The 15,910-nt window shown below is 48.4% G+C and overlaps 9 protein-coding genes across 9 annotated transcripts; 2 read left to right on the top strand and 7 right to left on the bottom strand.

The window, feature by feature from the left end:
- Positions 1–458: 458 nt before the first annotated feature.
- Positions 459–2,969, bottom strand: PUMCH_004584 (uncharacterized protein; the record flags this gene model as incomplete). The annotated part of the gene is made up of 1 exon (XM_063023515.1): positions 459–2,969. The coding sequence occupies one exon, from the start codon at positions 2,967–2,969 to the stop codon at positions 459–461; it is 2,511 nt and encodes an 836-aa protein (XP_062879585.1).
- Positions 2,970–4,228: 1,259 nt separating this feature from the next.
- PUMCH_004585 (uncharacterized protein) lies at positions 4,229–6,622 on the top strand (the record flags this gene model as incomplete). Its single annotated transcript, XM_063023516.1, has 1 exon — positions 4,229–6,622. One exon carries the CDS (start codon positions 4,229–4,231, stop codon positions 6,620–6,622), a length of 2,394 nt encoding a protein of 797 aa, XP_062879586.1.
- Positions 6,623–6,802: 180 nt separating this feature from the next.
- On the top strand, positions 6,803–7,231 carry PUMCH_004586 (uncharacterized protein; the record flags this gene model as incomplete). Its single annotated transcript, XM_063023517.1, has 1 exon — positions 6,803–7,231. One exon carries the CDS (start codon positions 6,803–6,805, stop codon positions 7,229–7,231), a length of 429 nt encoding a protein of 142 aa, XP_062879587.1.
- A 232-nt stretch (positions 7,232–7,463) lies between these two features.
- Positions 7,464–8,873, bottom strand: PUMCH_004587 (uncharacterized protein; the record flags this gene model as incomplete). Its single annotated transcript, XM_063023518.1, has 1 exon — positions 7,464–8,873. One exon carries the CDS (start codon positions 8,871–8,873, stop codon positions 7,464–7,466), a length of 1,410 nt encoding a protein of 469 aa, XP_062879588.1.
- Positions 8,874–8,918: 45 nt separating this feature from the next.
- PUMCH_004588 (uncharacterized protein) lies at positions 8,919–9,779 on the bottom strand (the record flags this gene model as incomplete). The annotated part of the gene is made up of 1 exon (XM_063023519.1): positions 8,919–9,779. The coding sequence occupies one exon, from the start codon at positions 9,777–9,779 to the stop codon at positions 8,919–8,921; it is 861 nt and encodes a 286-aa protein (XP_062879589.1).
- Positions 9,780–10,498: 719 nt separating this feature from the next.
- On the bottom strand, positions 10,499–11,149 carry PUMCH_004589 (uncharacterized protein; the record flags this gene model as incomplete). Its single annotated transcript, XM_063023520.1, has 1 exon — positions 10,499–11,149. One exon carries the CDS (start codon positions 11,147–11,149, stop codon positions 10,499–10,501), a length of 651 nt encoding a protein of 216 aa, XP_062879590.1.
- Positions 11,150–12,027: 878 nt separating this feature from the next.
- PUMCH_004590 (uncharacterized protein) lies at positions 12,028–12,789 on the bottom strand (the record flags this gene model as incomplete). Its single annotated transcript, XM_063023521.1, has 1 exon — positions 12,028–12,789. The coding sequence occupies one exon, from the start codon at positions 12,787–12,789 to the stop codon at positions 12,028–12,030; it is 762 nt and encodes a 253-aa protein (XP_062879591.1).
- Positions 12,790–13,339: 550 nt separating this feature from the next.
- On the bottom strand, positions 13,340–14,755 carry PUMCH_004591 (uncharacterized protein; the record flags this gene model as incomplete). Its single annotated transcript, XM_063023522.1, has 1 exon — positions 13,340–14,755. The coding sequence occupies one exon, from the start codon at positions 14,753–14,755 to the stop codon at positions 13,340–13,342; it is 1,416 nt and encodes a 471-aa protein (XP_062879592.1).
- A 180-nt stretch (positions 14,756–14,935) lies between these two features.
- On the bottom strand, positions 14,936–15,880 carry PUMCH_004592 (uncharacterized protein; the record flags this gene model as incomplete). Its single annotated transcript, XM_063023523.1, has 1 exon — positions 14,936–15,880. The coding sequence occupies one exon, from the start codon at positions 15,878–15,880 to the stop codon at positions 14,936–14,938; it is 945 nt and encodes a 314-aa protein (XP_062879593.1).
- Between the last annotated feature and the right edge of the window lie 30 nt (positions 15,881–15,910).

Here is a 15,910-nt window from a genome sequence, read left to right on the forward strand (position 1 = left end):
AAACCACTCACATGGCTCCCAAATTGACCCACCTAGCATTCTTTACCCTTTTGGCTTTAGCCATGGCTGCTCCACCAGCCCAAGTCCGCCAAGACAGGGCCTTTCCCACTGAGCAAAGCTACGGCGACTTCTGGAAGAAGTTTTTCGGCAAAATCTTGGATCCGGAGTTTATCTGGAACTAGGTACCCAGTTTTATAGTGTTAGATGTGATTCACTGAATAAAGACTATGATCAGAATATAAATGACAAAACGTAGTTACGATAATTTGAGAAAAGCTTTTTTTGTTATTCAACATCCTTCGAAAGTCGAACCCTCTTATATAAGCCTACAATTCCGACCGGATAGAACACTGGTGATATAGATTGAACACTGGTGATATAGATTAGGAAATAAAAATTAGGTATGCTCCGCGTAGAGCCTGTGAGGTCCACTCTGACGCAATGTGTATAGGGTGAGTCTAGAAGTTGATCAATCTCATGGTTCCGTAGCCGACAGTCACGATGATAGCATACGCAATGACCGAACTCGGAACACCACGCGTGATGAAGGTGTTGACCGTGAGATATGGCTTTCCAAATTCATCGGTCATGCAAATGGCAGTCACGTTGGGGAACCCAGACGTGGGCAATCCCATGGCAGCAGAACAGAGCAATGCACTGACCATAATAAGAAGTCTAGGGCGCGCTTCATTGAGGTTCTGGCCAATCTCGGAAATGAGAGGAATCACGATGAGCGCGGCCACGGTGTGACTGACAAAAGTGGCCATCACGAGAATGAGAAGTCCAAACGTGAGGGTGACTCCAAACAAGGTGTAATCTTGGACCTCCCTCTGGATCGTGACGGCAATCGTCGATAAAAGACCCGAAGAGGCGACGGCTTTACCCAAGGCAGTTCCTCCCATTGCCAAAACAACAATATTCCAGGGGTAATTGTTCAAGTCGGCCGTTGTGAGAAGTCCTGAGCCAAAGAAGCAAATCATTGGAATGAGGGCAATGATTCCCATTTCTCCAAAGATACCCTCAAGACGAGATGCGAAACACCACAACAAAATGGTGATGATGGTGACTGCCACAATGAACCACTGGATGCCTGTGAACTTGTCATCGGTGGTACGAATACTGACAAGCTGCGTGTTCTTGGAGTTGCAGTTGAAAGTAAAAAGAAGGAATCCCCAGATGAGAAGAAGCGACAAAATGCACACCGGAAGTGCAATCACAAACCATTGTCCCCAAGAGGGTTGAGGGTCCATGGCTCCAATGGCAATCATGTTTTGAGGCAGCGCGATGGGAGAGGCCATACCACCAATATTGGAAGCCAAAGCAATGCCGAGAATCAAAGCATTGATGAACTTAGAGCCCTTGGGAAGGGTACGGAGCAAAGGCTGGATCAACGAGAAACACAACACTGGAGCTGCCACATTGGACACCCACATCGACATAAACAAAGCAATAGACATGATGGTAAGCAAGACCATTGAAGGACTCGTTCCTGCTTTGGAAAGGACCCAGGTGGAGATGATTCTGGCAATATTGTATTTGGTCAAGGAGGCAGCCAAAGTGAAACCACCAAGCAAAAGCAAAATCACAGAGTTCCACATGGTTGAAAGAATGAACTTGGAGGAGTCGGCAGGGTTCATGATCAGGCCATCGGGATACTTCAAGACTCCGAAGTTGACGATGAGAAGAGGAATCACCAACGACGTGACAAACAATGGGATGGTCTCGGTGGCCCACAACAAGGAGGCACAGACCAACAATGCGAAACAGTTCTTTTGGGAGAAGTCCTCAAATGGCGAGAAGTTCAAGAGAATGAGCGTGATACCTACAATGAGGGCCAAAGTCACGATTGTCGGGTTCTGGAACGAGATGTTAAACGAGGCCAAGCCACCGGAAGAAGCCTGCGCGTTTCTGCCCTTCGCATTCTTTGCGTTGGCGGCTTGCGCATTGCGTTCCAAGCCGATCATATCACGCCAGACGGTGTTTCTTTCCCACACGACGTGGTCCCGGAGATGCACCGAGAGCTCGGCCTTGGCGTTGTCCAAGTTGTCCAAATCGCAAATGACGGCATACACCTTCACGAGCGAGTCCAAGTTCTTGTTAACGGTGGCCATGGTAGCCTCCTTGAAGATGTAGGACCGTTGCGGCAAGCTGGTCATGTAGTCGTCCTTCAACTTGCAGCCCAAGGACTTGTCGAACTTCTTGAGCGCCTTCTTGAAACCGGTCTGGTTCAACTCGATGTAGCTCTGGAGCTCGGACATGGTGGTGTACAATGCAATGACTCTCTTTCTCAACACCACTCTAGTCTCGGAAAACAAGAGAAGCTGCGGAGGAAGCGACGACAGATTGACGTTGGACGACCACGCGCCCGACGTCTTGGGCAGTTTTAAGTAATTATCTATGGACATGGATTTACGCAAGTGTTTCCGGGCGCTGGCGCCCTCCTCGCCGCGATAGAGCTGCGTCTGCTCGTTATCGGAGTCGTCGTGGTCAAACTCCGTGTCTGGGTCCGTGGTCACCGGCAAGTTGTCGCCCAGCCACTCCAGCTCCGTTGGCGCCGCATTTACAAAGTCCAGCGCACTGGTCTCTCCGTCCCTCGATTTCCGCCGTTTGCGGTCCAGTTTGGCGCCCGAAACCCGCTCGCGCAGGCCGGACATGTCCAAGTCCTCCTCGAACGCATTGATGTCTGCGATCAACTCGTCGAGCGAGCGGAAGATCTGGTGTTCTTGCGTTTTGTAGAACTCGTCGATCTTGGTGAGTTCGGCGTCCAACGCCTTGGTGAAAACGGTCACGGGGTCGTTCAGCGCCAGCTGTTCGTTGCGCACGAGCGGAGCAGCCTCCAAGTCGTCTTTGTTGCGGCGAACAGATTCACTTTGAAGCGCATAGATGAGTTTCTTGAGCGTAGTATATGCGATGTACTTGGATGCCCATTCGGGGACCGCGTTGAATTGAAGCGAGTGGGAGAACTTCATGTGCGGGCGCTATTTTTTCCGCTTCTGTTTTGGGTTGGGGTGGTGGTTGGTGGAAACGGCGGATTTGAAAAATGTGCGATAAGGTAGAAATCAGATACGGTGGTGGGTGCAGCCGATGGGGTCAGATTGTTTACATATAAGGGATATATAAAGGTAAAGGGGTAAATTAAAAATTGGTTTTTTGTGGGTTTGTGAAGTGCGTTTTTTTTTTGTTTTAATTTCGTCTGTGCAATGGTTTGTTGGCGTTAAGTGTGGGATGAATTGATGGTTTGAAATCTGAGGGATGGTCAGGGTAGAGCAGATGTATAGGCGTATATATATAAAGTTTGATTTTATTGGATTTAATTGAATTTTATTTTCTTATCTAATTGGTTTGCGGACTGAGTCTCGGGACTGATCTTTTGATTGAAATGGCGCTGTTTAAAGTAACGGGAGGAGATGTGTTTTGGAGACAGCAGTGCCTTGAGGGGTCATTGATATTCCCTGATCTAAAAGAGATTTTGTTTATCGTATAGATGCATTACAGCTTACTGTAATTCTCTACAATTAGTCAGATCACTATGCGTTATCTATCCTACAATCGACCATCTACCCGTAGACGTCAATCTTCTCTGCCCAATCTCTACTAGTTCCATATCATGCTTCAATTCTTCCGATACTTTCGGAATTCTCCGATCCTCTCACAATTTTCCATTTCTGGCAAAATTCTCCATTGCTCTCAGAATTGCCCAACACTCACACTATTTTCAAAATTCTCCAAAAATGAAAATTCAACGTCCAACCATAAATCCTCAATCCCAGACCCACACACCGAAGAAAAAATCCGTCAATTTTTCCGAATCTTGCCCTGAAGTTCCCTTCCATCTTGGCTTCCATGGAACAATCCATCCCAGGGCACATATCTCGCCCTCAAATCGCCCACCAAACAATGGATCAGACCAAAAGCCACATTGGGAAAACAAATCTTTGGCGAAAAGTGCACATACAGGAGCGGACCCCCAACCGGACCCCCAAAAGAACAATTACTCCCATCCCGTTGAAAATTTCCTCACCACTTTTTCCGATCTCCTACTTCCCACAATTATTCCACCGCCGCCGCCCAATCTAGGGCCACCTCCGCCCAATTACCCTCAAAATACCCTATTTTTCCGCAGTCCTCCATATATTTCCCCGCGCTCCATACAGATCGGGCCGATGTTGCGTGGGGCCACCCTCACCGCGACCAACCGATTTTTTTTTTCCAGGGCCTTTTCTTTCGCATGGACTGGCACCAGATCCTCCGTTTTTTTACTCCTTCGCCATTGCTCCCACCTGAAACAGCCCTTAACTCCGGTTCTTCTGCAGGAACAACCGTCGAATTGCACCCACTCGAATACCTACTCAATTTCGTTTCCCCGGAAAAACCTCGTTTGCCGGTTTCTTCAATTGACCCCCGTCGTCGATTTACCCCCCAATTGGCTGTCTCGGCCATTGCCTCGGTACTAGTTACGCTCTGGATCCTCACCCCCACTCTTTTCACCAAAAAACAAAAACCAATGTTCACCAAAAGACCCGACAAGTATGCGGCCGGGTTCATCAACATGCGCAACGACTGCTTTGCCAATTCGTCGCTCCAGGCGTACTCGTCGTTACCCAGCTTCACCGAGTACCTAAATAAGATGTTGGAGGTGTACCACCATACGATGGAGTTGGTGGGGCAGCTCGATATCGACCTCGACCAGGTGGTGGACTTGGACAAGATCCGCGCCTTTTCGCACTCCAAGTTCAACGCGGCCGAGCTGGGTCAGACCGCGAAGACCGCCCGCGACTACTTCAAAGTCAACTTGCACGTGGCCATGGCCAAGATGTTGTCCAAGTTGAACGACACCCAGATGCTGACCAAGAACTTGTCGGTGTGGACGTTCCTCCACGAGATCGAGAAGATCTACAATGCGCGCATCTCCAAGTCGCAGCACGATGCGCATGAGTTGACCCAGCTCATCAACGAGACCTTGGAGACCGAGAACATCATCTGTATCCGCGTGCTGAAGCTGATCTCCGAGCACTTGCAGAAACTGCCCGAGTTGGCGCCCTACGTGCTGCTGCTCCAGGAGTTCCCCGAGTTCCCGATCGGCGGGTTGGTCATTCTGCAGATGAAGTGTTTGACCTGTGCGTCGGTGTCCAAGCCGGGCATCCTGCCTTTCTTGATGTTGACGCTCCATCCGCCGCAGGAGGCCACCACGGATCTAGATACGTTGTTGGCGAAGAACGGCTCCGAGACCATCACCGAGTACCACTGTTTGAAGTGTCGGTTGTCGAAAATCATCATCAATGAGGACTACATGAAGGAGAATGGCCACACAAACGCTCCAGAGGAAGAGGAAATTGTCACAAAGTTGAGAGAATGCAATAATGACGCCCACTTGTTCATCAACGAAGACTTGCCAACGGAGCTCGAGAAGTATGTGGCTACCTATAAGAAGGGAGGCTTGGACATTCTGACCATCACCTCTGATGTATTCAGAGAAACTCACATCTTGAAGCCACCCAAAGTCTTTGGAATCCACCTTTCTCGTTCCGCTTTCAACGGTGTCACCCTCAGCAGAAACCCGTGCAGAGTCAGTTTCGAGGACAAGCTCTCGTTGTCCATCGAGGATGACTACGTTGGGGACTTGCAGAAACTCAAGCTGCAGTTCAACCACGAGGCTAACTTGGACACCCACAAAACGGGCGTTTTGACCACGGATGTCAACGATATGGAGCATGCGTCTACCGCTTCGGAAGACTCCAACTTCCGCGAGGAGGTGGTCAACGAGCGCGAGCAAGATCTTTTGAATACCGCCAGCAGTGAGAACGATGATGTGGAACTGGAGCTTATAGACAATCTGTCACTGACATCCGAGACCTCGCTCAATACCACCATTGCTCCATCCAAGCAAGAGACACTCAATAGCGCTCCCATTTCCGAGGACCAAACGAAGAACTTGATCAAGCACTTTGGACAATTCAAATTCAACGAAAACAACGTTTACAAGTATAGATTGAGAGCGCTTATCAGACACAACGGATCGCACATCCAGGGCCACTACGAATGCTTCAAGCGCAAGCCATTATTTGTCAAAGACAGTGAGGGAAATATCTTCAAGCTTGCGCCCGAAATTGATACCAATTTGGTCGAAGAGGTTCAGGAGCTTGAGCCCCAAACCGGCGACTCCAAAGACGCTGGCGCCCGCAACCCGTCGGCCGATTACAGCGCTAAGCCTACCTTCCGCAATAGAATCTCCAGTATCATTGCCCGCAGACCCTCGATCATGCAAGCCACACCTACAGACTCCAATTTGCAAGAGATCATTGACCTGGGCATCGCCACGCCCTCGGAAGTGCTTTTGGACGGCGCAGACTACTTCCAGCCACCAAGCGCGCTGGACATACAAAACCTGTTCGACAAATTTGCCAAGCTGGGATTTGCAGAGCCTGCTCCAGCGGAGAAAAAGGCGCCTGTGATCAACAACCAGGTCAAGATGAAGAAGATCCCATCGCTTCTCCGGTACCCATACTGGCGCATTGGCGACACACAGGTGCAAGAAGTATCACGGTCAGCAGTGATGTTTGAAACTACAAGTGTCTACATGTTGTATTACGAAAGAGTTGATCGCAAACAGATTAAGCGGTAGCGCGGCAAAATGATCGGCGGTACTGCAGATAATCACCTTCTGCCATCTCCATCTCTCATCTCCCATCCCCATCTCTCATCGCCATCTCATCTCTCATCGCCATCTCTATCAGGGGAACATCCTATAGTTGACAAATAGTCCAATCAATTTACAAAATTCATCTTATAAGTTCACATTATCATGTTCCCATCGGCCAATTCGTCGCAGAGAGCCGCTGGATCTCTTTCGACGCCTTCTGCTGCCAGCACCAGGCGGAAAGTTGCCCTTAAACCTGGCCATTCGCCGCTAGATTGGGCCGCTTTGACCTCAAAAACTCCTAAACACAAACTTCGAGGTGTGGCACCCAGCACGCCACCAGCAGCGTTTGTTCAGGTGCCCAAATCGGAATTGAAGCTCCACAAAACACAAGATGATTGCTGGACCTGTATCAATGGAAAAGTATTCAACATCACACCGTATGTGGATTTTCATCCTGGCGGAGTTGATGAGATTATGAAGTGTGCGGGACGTGATGGCACTGCTTTGTTCAAAAAGTATCACTCGTGGGTGAATCCAGATCGATTGCTTGAAAGTTGCATGATTGGAGTGATTAAACCAGGAGACGAATGATGAAAGGGTATTTATTATGGATGAGAGTATATCTCACGCTGTACATAGATGATAATGAAATAACGACGGGGCTGGACCACGAAACACTATGAACTTCTACCAAATTTGACTTCTACACTGTAGCTCAAAAGCATTTAGATTTTACTCTGTCGGATTGCGGACCGTTTATTGTCTTGTGTGCAACGTATTCCTACAATTCGTTATGCATCATAAATCGTTAATTACTTCACGATCAAGTCTGAGTGACCTTCACCACCTTCTCATCAAAACGAACAGACTTACGGCGCTCGCCATTGAAGTCCAAAGGAATCTCAAACTCACCGTCAGTAGCCTCGGTTGAGTTGGCAAGCATGTGTCTGATCTCAGCCTTTTCCTTTTGATGAGCGCCAGTGCTCGACTTTCGGCGGTGCTGTATTTGTTCATCGTCCTTACATTTCTGACATTTACAAATGAATCCCCAGTTTACCCTTAACTCTCGTTGGCGCTGCTGCAAGGTATGCGATGGGTTGACGTACGTGGTGGTGAGCTCTTCACCACTCTTGATGTCTCTCGCAGCAACGACCTTGACACCTTTGTACTTCTGCAATGCAGTCTCAACCTCACAGTTCGGAGCACAGTTGTGGTTGAGATGCGACTGAAGAAGAAACACACTCAGATCAAGGTTGTTGATGTTGTATGTGCCCATCATGTGCAAGAACTCGTCCATACTGACCAGTTCTGCTGCTTTAGGGAATGCCCTCAAAAAACGCAGGTATCCGTCCTTCCACAACTCTTCCTGTTGCTCTTCAACAAAGAGGGCCCCGCCTTGAAGGGAGTCAAATGCACCAGCGGAAGAGTTGAGGGCCTTGTAACGGATCTTTTGAGACACACGGGCCATGGCCTTGAACTGTTCTCCTTTCACGCCGGTTTTGTCAAGAACTATGAAGGCATAGATCATGGCAATAGCATACAAAGCATTCCATTGCTCTTTGAGACAGTACTCGGTCAACGAATGGAAGGCCTCCGCGTCAATCTGCTTGGCGGTGGCACGCAGGCCATGTTTCAAAGCACTGTGGATCGTTTGGTCCATCTTCTTGCACGTCAGAGAGCACCAGATCTCAGAACAGATGTTACAGTCCAAGCCTCGGAGAACGGTCTCGCCCGCGCTCGACACACTACCGAGCTTTCCACAATGCGTGCATGCCTTCCCGCTGGCAATCAATGAGTAATGTGCCAACAGAGGAACGGCAAATAGCGGCTTCTCTTCCCAGATCAAGTCACCCTTCTTGATGGCCGTCTTGGCATACAAACACTTGCCTCTCTTGGAGGTCATGACGATCAGCACCGTCTTGGGAAGCGTCACATGCGGCGTTGGAAGCGATGTGATGTCTTTGGCGTACGAGAAGGCGGACTGATCGCCCGATTGGGCCAACCCGTACTGTTTTAGAAGCACTTTGACCCGTTTTTCCGAGAGCTGCCAATTGGGGTGTTTCTTCTTGACCAACCCGTGAAGCTTGCCGAATCCAAGCGACTCGGTGGACGCATCTTCCTTCCAGAGAGCGATGACGGCCTCGACGACCTGTCTCTCGTGCGGAACGACCGTCTGTTGCGGTTCTTCCTGCGCATCGTTGATGGCCACGACCTCAATCTTATCAGCAGGCATTTTTTTTTTCGTTTAGATGAGCGTGGGGACGAGAACGACGACGTCTCAGATTTTGGGGATGGAGAATTTCCAGTCACGTGCCGCGGCACGTGATCCTCTACCAGTATTCCTTAGCTCCGCTTGGGCCTCCACCAAAACCTTGCCCTGCTGCGACAAAAGAGTCGATTTTAAAAAACAGACATTTTTGTCGTGTCCGGGCGCGTCTACAACCTCGGTTCGTACTACGAAAAACTGGTGGGCGAACGCCGGCGCCTTGTAATCGATGTTCAATGTCTCCACCTTGTAGTCAGTCTTAAGAGAGGACAGTGTAGAGCTCGAAAGAGAAGCGTTTCTTTTAAAAGTTTCGTTCAAAAGCGTGGCGATCATTCCACCGTGCACAATGAACGGATACCCGCACAACTTGTAGCCCAAATGGACAAACGTGACCGTTTCATCGGTCTTTGTATTGTGAAAAATCACCGGTTTGACGGCAATTCCGCCCGCGCTGGCGAGCGTGTGATTGGTCAACTGCTCCACCTGGTACTCGGGCTGCAGCCGGACCACGATATTCTCCAATTTCCCGTCGAGGACGTTTCTGTCCAAGTTTTCCCACGAGCTAAGTTTGACCCAGTCCTGGCCCAGAACAGCGTGCGAAAGCGTCTCGTAGAGCGGCATTTTGCGCAAAAAGAACTCGAGCTTGACCTGGGCCATTGGGTCGGTGTCGATTTCCGTGAAATCGGCGTATTTTTCAAAGAGATACTCGGAATATGAGAGCACGCATCCGTATCCAAAGAAAAACGCCATGACTTTCCAGTTGAAAAAGCCCTTTTTTGGGGGTATGAAGCCGAACTGCGGAGGCACGGCTGTGCGTGTCGATTGCGCCCGGAAAAAGTGCTTTGCTGCTGGCGAAATCCGTTTGGGGAACATTTGAAGTAGTAGTTACTAGATATGGGTACTGTGTATATGACTGTAGGTATACAACGTGGACAGTGGCGAAAATGTGGGGAGATCCGTGGAATTATTATATTGAAGGACAATTTGGGGTGTTAGAAGAGGAATTGAATTGAGTTTGGATGAGTTGAAATTCCTGGGCTGCGTGGTTTAGCTATGGTTCCTGATTGGCGATGAGTGGTAGATAAGAGTTCGCTGAGTACACAATTGTAATTGAAAGATGCGCTTTAGTGTTTTTATTTCTTCGGAGACATGCTTCAATTTTGGTTCGAGTGGTCGTTTGGGCGCTGGTTCTCACTGCCGATTGAGCTGATGTAGTGCGGTCTGAACTCAAGCTGTGAAGCCTTGAACCATTGTGATGAGTAGCTCCCTTGGTGATAGCAAATGCGATAGCAAATACGACACCAAACGCGTGTCGAGTCTGTGTGCGGAAATTGTCATCGTTTACTGAGACCTAGACGTCATGACCAAAGGCAGCGTCTCCAGGAATAAAGGAGACCGTAAACTTGACCAAAACGGGTGCCTAACAATAAATAGACCTTTGATTTACATTTGCAGTATCAACAGTGGCACTGACCGAGTGTCGCCAGTTTATAGTTGCCTCAAATTCTGACACTTTGCCTGTCCTCTCCTAGTATCGTCAATCCCTCAATTGAATTGTCAAAACTCTGCGAAAAAGTACCATTGTATCAAAATCAAAGAATTCTCGCCTTGTGATATGTCTCCCCATCAATCGGACCGATATACGCCCTATCGCCGAATCCTCCTACCATGTACACATCATGAACAATGATCTTTGCCCAATGCGTCCGATGGGGCAGCACTAAATTGGTGGGAAGCCACCACTTCGAGTCTGGATGCCTCTCGATGAAACATCTCAGCAATTTCCCCCATACTTCTGGATCGTGTGCAATCTCCTGAAGCTCCCCCATAAGATTCACTCGAGGCTGCCCCATGGGCGACAGCGGAACTCCACCAGGATACCTATCGTCTACTTTTTCGTTTTGAGGATGATCGCCTGCTCTCACACTCACACTGAATCGAGATCCTTGGGAGATATGGCGGTAAGGCGAACCAATGTCTACAATTAACCAATACGGATTTCCGTCGCCATCACAGTCAACATAGTACTCCACAGACGACTTGGGGTACCCCTTATCTGCGCCGCTTTGACTGATGGTATTTACATTCATCATTGATTCCCGATTCACTAGTGTTCGTGCTACTACAGCGCCCTCTTCCATTGAGGGGATTTTCTCCTCGCCTACGTCAGAAAGCTGATGGAAGATGTCGATAAACGCAGCGTTTGCGGCGGCAAAAAGCGTAACTGCCGAAATAATCTTCATTGGTTGAAATACAACTTTCGGCGACAGAAGGTGAGTTTCGAAGGTTTTGAAGCGAAAACTGCACAGAGAGACGAATTCAGGCTTTGAAAAGTTTCGTTAGAGCAAAAAATATATGCTTTTTTTCTTTTTAGACCAGAAAAAAGAAGTAGTAGTAGTTCAACCGCAATGAGTATATCCAGGATGACAGTGGTCATTCTGCAGGCTATCTAAACCATCAGTGATTATCAATGGTGCATGAAATTAGAAGTTAAGCAATTATTTATTAAGTTTTGGCGGATGAAATGTCATCAGAGTATGTGCCTGAATATTGGAATCCACCTCAGCGGCAAAGAAGAGTAATTTTTAGCGAAAGAACGATGCTTTTGGCATGAATTATACAATATTGAACGGGGCGTTCGAATTGAACGAGGAATGTGACGACCAGCTTCCAAAACATTTCTGTTCGTCGGGAATCTTGAGCCAGTTGTATGGCGGAATCGTTGAATTTGGTTTAGCCAATTGAAGCGTAATTGCAGGTGAACTCCCAAGAAAAAAATAATACTCAAACGCCTCAAATATGATGCAACCGGAAGCATACTCTATCGTAATATTCTTGCCGTACTGGTTGCAAATCTGTAGTGATCAATGGCTTTCTTATTATCCAAATTCTCCAAAACCTGTAGATCGGCGCTACTTGGTCACTACGAATCGTAAGTAATACTTGGTGGGTTCATTAGTAATTCTTTTTAGGGTAGTCAATAATTTACCGAAGCATGAATAGATACTGATCTCAAAGCGCATTTGCCCAGTCTTGAAGAGCATTTGCCTAAACTCGAAGCGCATTTGCTCAGTCTCTGGTTCCATCTTGAATTGAATGTATGTTTTCCAGTAGCCCTTGGCTATATTTCGATGTCTCCAATCACATCGTCGTCTCCGTCTCGAAGAGAATCCATGTCAACATCTTCGTCCATGTACTCATCATCGAACTCGTCGTCGTCATTTCTTTCGTCCTGAGATTGCAGTTTGGCAGCATCCAAGCCATTGGAGGCGCTTCTTGTATGCGTTAGGTGAGAACGGTGCATGTGGTTCAAGGCGCTCAAATATAAGAAACAAACGCGCTTCTTCTTCTTGTTGTAAATGAACCAGTACTTGGACCACATGGTCTGGTGAGGAAAATTCATGTCCTCCAAAATGGACAGGTCCGAAGGCTGGAATTCGTAGATGCGACACTCGCGGTCGCGGTCAACAGGAGACATGGCGCCGTCCCCACGAGGAGAGCCCAGGAACCCGTTGGCATAGCTGTTTTTCCTGGAGCCCCCATCGAACTGTGGAGTCAAGGCGGGCGAGCCTGTCGAAAGAATATCCATGTACATGTTGATTGTGTCCCAAATCCAGCTCAACAACTCGTCTTTCTTACCCAAGGAAGTCATGAGGCTGTTGAAGTCGTGCATGAGCAACTCCGGATTCTCGATCTTATGGAAATTGTCGGTTGTGGGCTGCAAGCTTGAAAAGTCATGATCCGGGTACGTGATATTTAGGATCGCAATGAGGTATGCGAACGTGCGGCGCGTAGAGGCACTTTTAAGAGGCCCAAATGGCGACTCGTCGATCGGATACTCATTCTCACCGCCCGCATCGCCACGAAAACCCTCCTTCTGCATCGACAGCGACAAATTCGACGCCGCACCCGCACCTCCCTGTCTATCTACGAGTTTACCATAATCGCCGGATTTACTGAACAGAATCAGCGCCAGATTCTCCCGCTCCCGCTCCGACGCTTCCGCAAACGTGCTTCCCCGCCGCGGGAATTGCAGATGCGACAGCGAGGCGCTGCTGCCAAATAGACTCACAATAGAGTGTTTCCTGTCTTTCTCCAACGACTGCGACAACTGGTGGTCCTCCAAGATCTGGTCCAAATGCTTGTCGATGGTCTTGAAGAGCTTGCGGTCGGTGCCAATTGGCTTGGTGGTGAAGAGATCACATCCACCTTTTATTAGTAGGTTATTGTTCAGACAGTGGAAATTGAGTTCCTGGTTCACTAGTTCGATGTCGACCTCGTCAATAAACTGGGTGGTTAGTATGCAGTCGCGGCCAGTGTGATGAGCGGAAGTTTCGGTTCACGTACTTTCATTTTCGGGTTGTTGTAGGTGTAGTTCTGCCACTAATCGGTTTAGTGGGGGTATATATGGATGGAGTGCTAAACCACGTTTGTCACGTGACCGGTGTCAAGCCTTTCTGCAGGAGCACAAATTCCACCGGCGGCAGCAGCGGCGCCCATGCTGGAGATATCACTCTGGCGAATCTTCGGGCGTGGAGTTTTCGTTTCGGTGCTGAATCGTCGTTTTCACCGTCTTCTTCTGCCGTGTGTGGCCGTTGAGAAATGTCCGAATTAGCGTCGCCCGGTCCTGCAGAATGCCGTTTGGCTGGCTGCAAATTACTCCATACATACCGTTTCCAGAGTAGAATTCGGTGTGAAATGAGTTTGGTCCATGTGTAGCCGAGGGCCGGGATGCAGCGTTTTCTGTTGAGTTCGGCGCCCGAAATACGCACTTCTGTGTCTGGTTGAGTGGTGGTTTGTGTTGAAGTACCCAACAAGAACATCGTGTCCTGGGATTGATACGCTGGCGCATCCCAGCCGCTGAATGTTCCTACTTGGAAGTCGAAATTTAGGGGATCGGCGAGTTCTTCTGGTGGAACGTCTAATGTAGTAATGTCGGAGTCCATCATGTCACTCACCTGGTTGCTGACGACAACGGCGACCTGGAATTTCCGTGCCAATGTCTGTAGATACCAGTGTAGTTGTAGAAGATAGTATTCTTTGGCCGCGCGTAGACGGTATGATCTGTCTGCTCGAAAAAAGAGAGATGACATGGCATCGAACTCCAGTTTGAGCTTGAGGTAGCTCTGGTCCGCGCCAAATTCGAGCTCTTGGTGTGCCAAGTGATCTTTCAAGAACTCGACGCTATTCAAAAAGCTGTCGTTGGCTCGCAAATGATGACTAATGCTATCGATGAGGACCGTTCGAAAACTGCGGCCTGAGCTTTGTGCGAGCGCCAATTTGGCCGGAAGCTGGGTGAATATAATATGGTCCTGGTTTTCGGTGTCGCTGCAGTGTATGTAGGCGATGTTTTCCATGTCTGTTCCCGCTTGGGAGAAGTCGGCGAGTCTACGGGTTTCTATGCCTGCCTCGGTGCTAATGTATATGCATCCGGCCGGGTTTCCTGTTTCGTCGAGTATTTTCTGTGAGTTTATGGCGAGATTGAGAAGAAACTGGGACTTTCCGGTGCCGCTAGCTCCGAAAATCTCGGTCACTTCTCCAATGGCACAACCTCCATGCAACTGAAGATCTAGGGAGGGAAGGCCAACTTTTACACATTCTGGTGATGAAGTCGGCAGTGCTGGTGTCAAACTTTGCCCCACAACAGCTTCAAATGCGTCAAGAAGCGGCTTGGTTTGGCCAATTGGTTTGCCTAGTTTCGAGGCAAGTAAATCTGCCATTTTCTCTGGATTTTCTCGCCTCATAATCATAAGATCGACAGTTGTGATGCCGGCAACCGCCAGCCATGCTTCTAGCAAATGTAGCTCATCGTTGGCGTAGTCAATGACGAATTGTTGGCTAAGATCCATGTAGTTGAACGAACGACGCCACCGAAGGTTCCAAGAGTGTAAAATGAGTGAAAAATTGAAATTCGTGGATTCTTATTAGCTGAAATTATTTAGATATTCGTCATACAACATACATTTTCATATTCGTGATTCATTACATCGTGATTGAATAGTATCCGAAAACAGCATTCCCAATGGGGCTCAGTAGAGATAAGGAATAATGCAGTACCGAATTCTATAATCATCAAACTTTTTCTGGTAGAACACTTGCGTTTCCCGCGCACTAATAGACAAGTTCACCAATACAAATAGCCACGCTGATCCTAGAGCAATGGAGAGTCGAGTATTTCCGCTATTGAGCGACAAAAGGGCTATAATTCCGTACAAAATCACCTCATCCAAATAGTGCGCACACGCCACTACCAGGAACAAATCGGCAGTGGGCGCAGTATACTTCTTAAGAGACGACAAATGGAGATGGTTACCCAACTGATCCATGCTGAAGTATAGATACAAGAACACCAAAGGACCACTAAGAAACTCTCTAAAATTCTCACATGGCACGCCAAGCACATACTGGAGTCTCACGACTGCCAGCTGCTTGGATGGTAATTGTCTTTTAGCTTCGAGCCCCAGAAACACAATAAGAGGGATCAAAACGTAGAACAAAATACCTACCGCATAATGCGAGATGTGCATACGTGACTCAGTGCTCCATCTCGTGACAAATACGCTCTCGAGCGACCTTCTGGCTGCCTGTAATGTAAGTAACACCCAGAGTAGACGCGTAGCATCGTTTGGGGCGTAATCCCAGCAGCTACAACAAAAAAACAACATCAACGCAAGAAACAAAAAGTAGAAATGCGCAAACCACGACTTTGGCACGGAAATGTTGCCCAAAGCATCCAATGCCCAATGCGACTTAAGATTCCCGCCGCCAACAAGCTTCCCATGCTGAAAAAAACGCTCCAATTGCGGAACACATCTTGCTGCGACCAACGCCAATGCTACAGACACGAAATACGCCGTGGCTAGCGTTGGGATTTGCTCCATCCACAGAAAGAAAGTAGTAGTTGAAAGCATAACATTGGACCTGCAGCGAGACCGTGGGGCAGATAAGAAGAACAAGAAATAAAATAAACACATAAAATTAATATTAAGGAGAAGGAAGGTAAC

Source organism: Australozyma saopauloensis, chromosome 6, assembly GCF_035610405.1.
Source record: "Australozyma saopauloensis chromosome 6, complete sequence".
Taxonomy (NCBI): domain Eukaryota; kingdom Fungi; phylum Ascomycota; class Pichiomycetes; order Serinales; family Metschnikowiaceae; genus Australozyma; species Australozyma saopauloensis.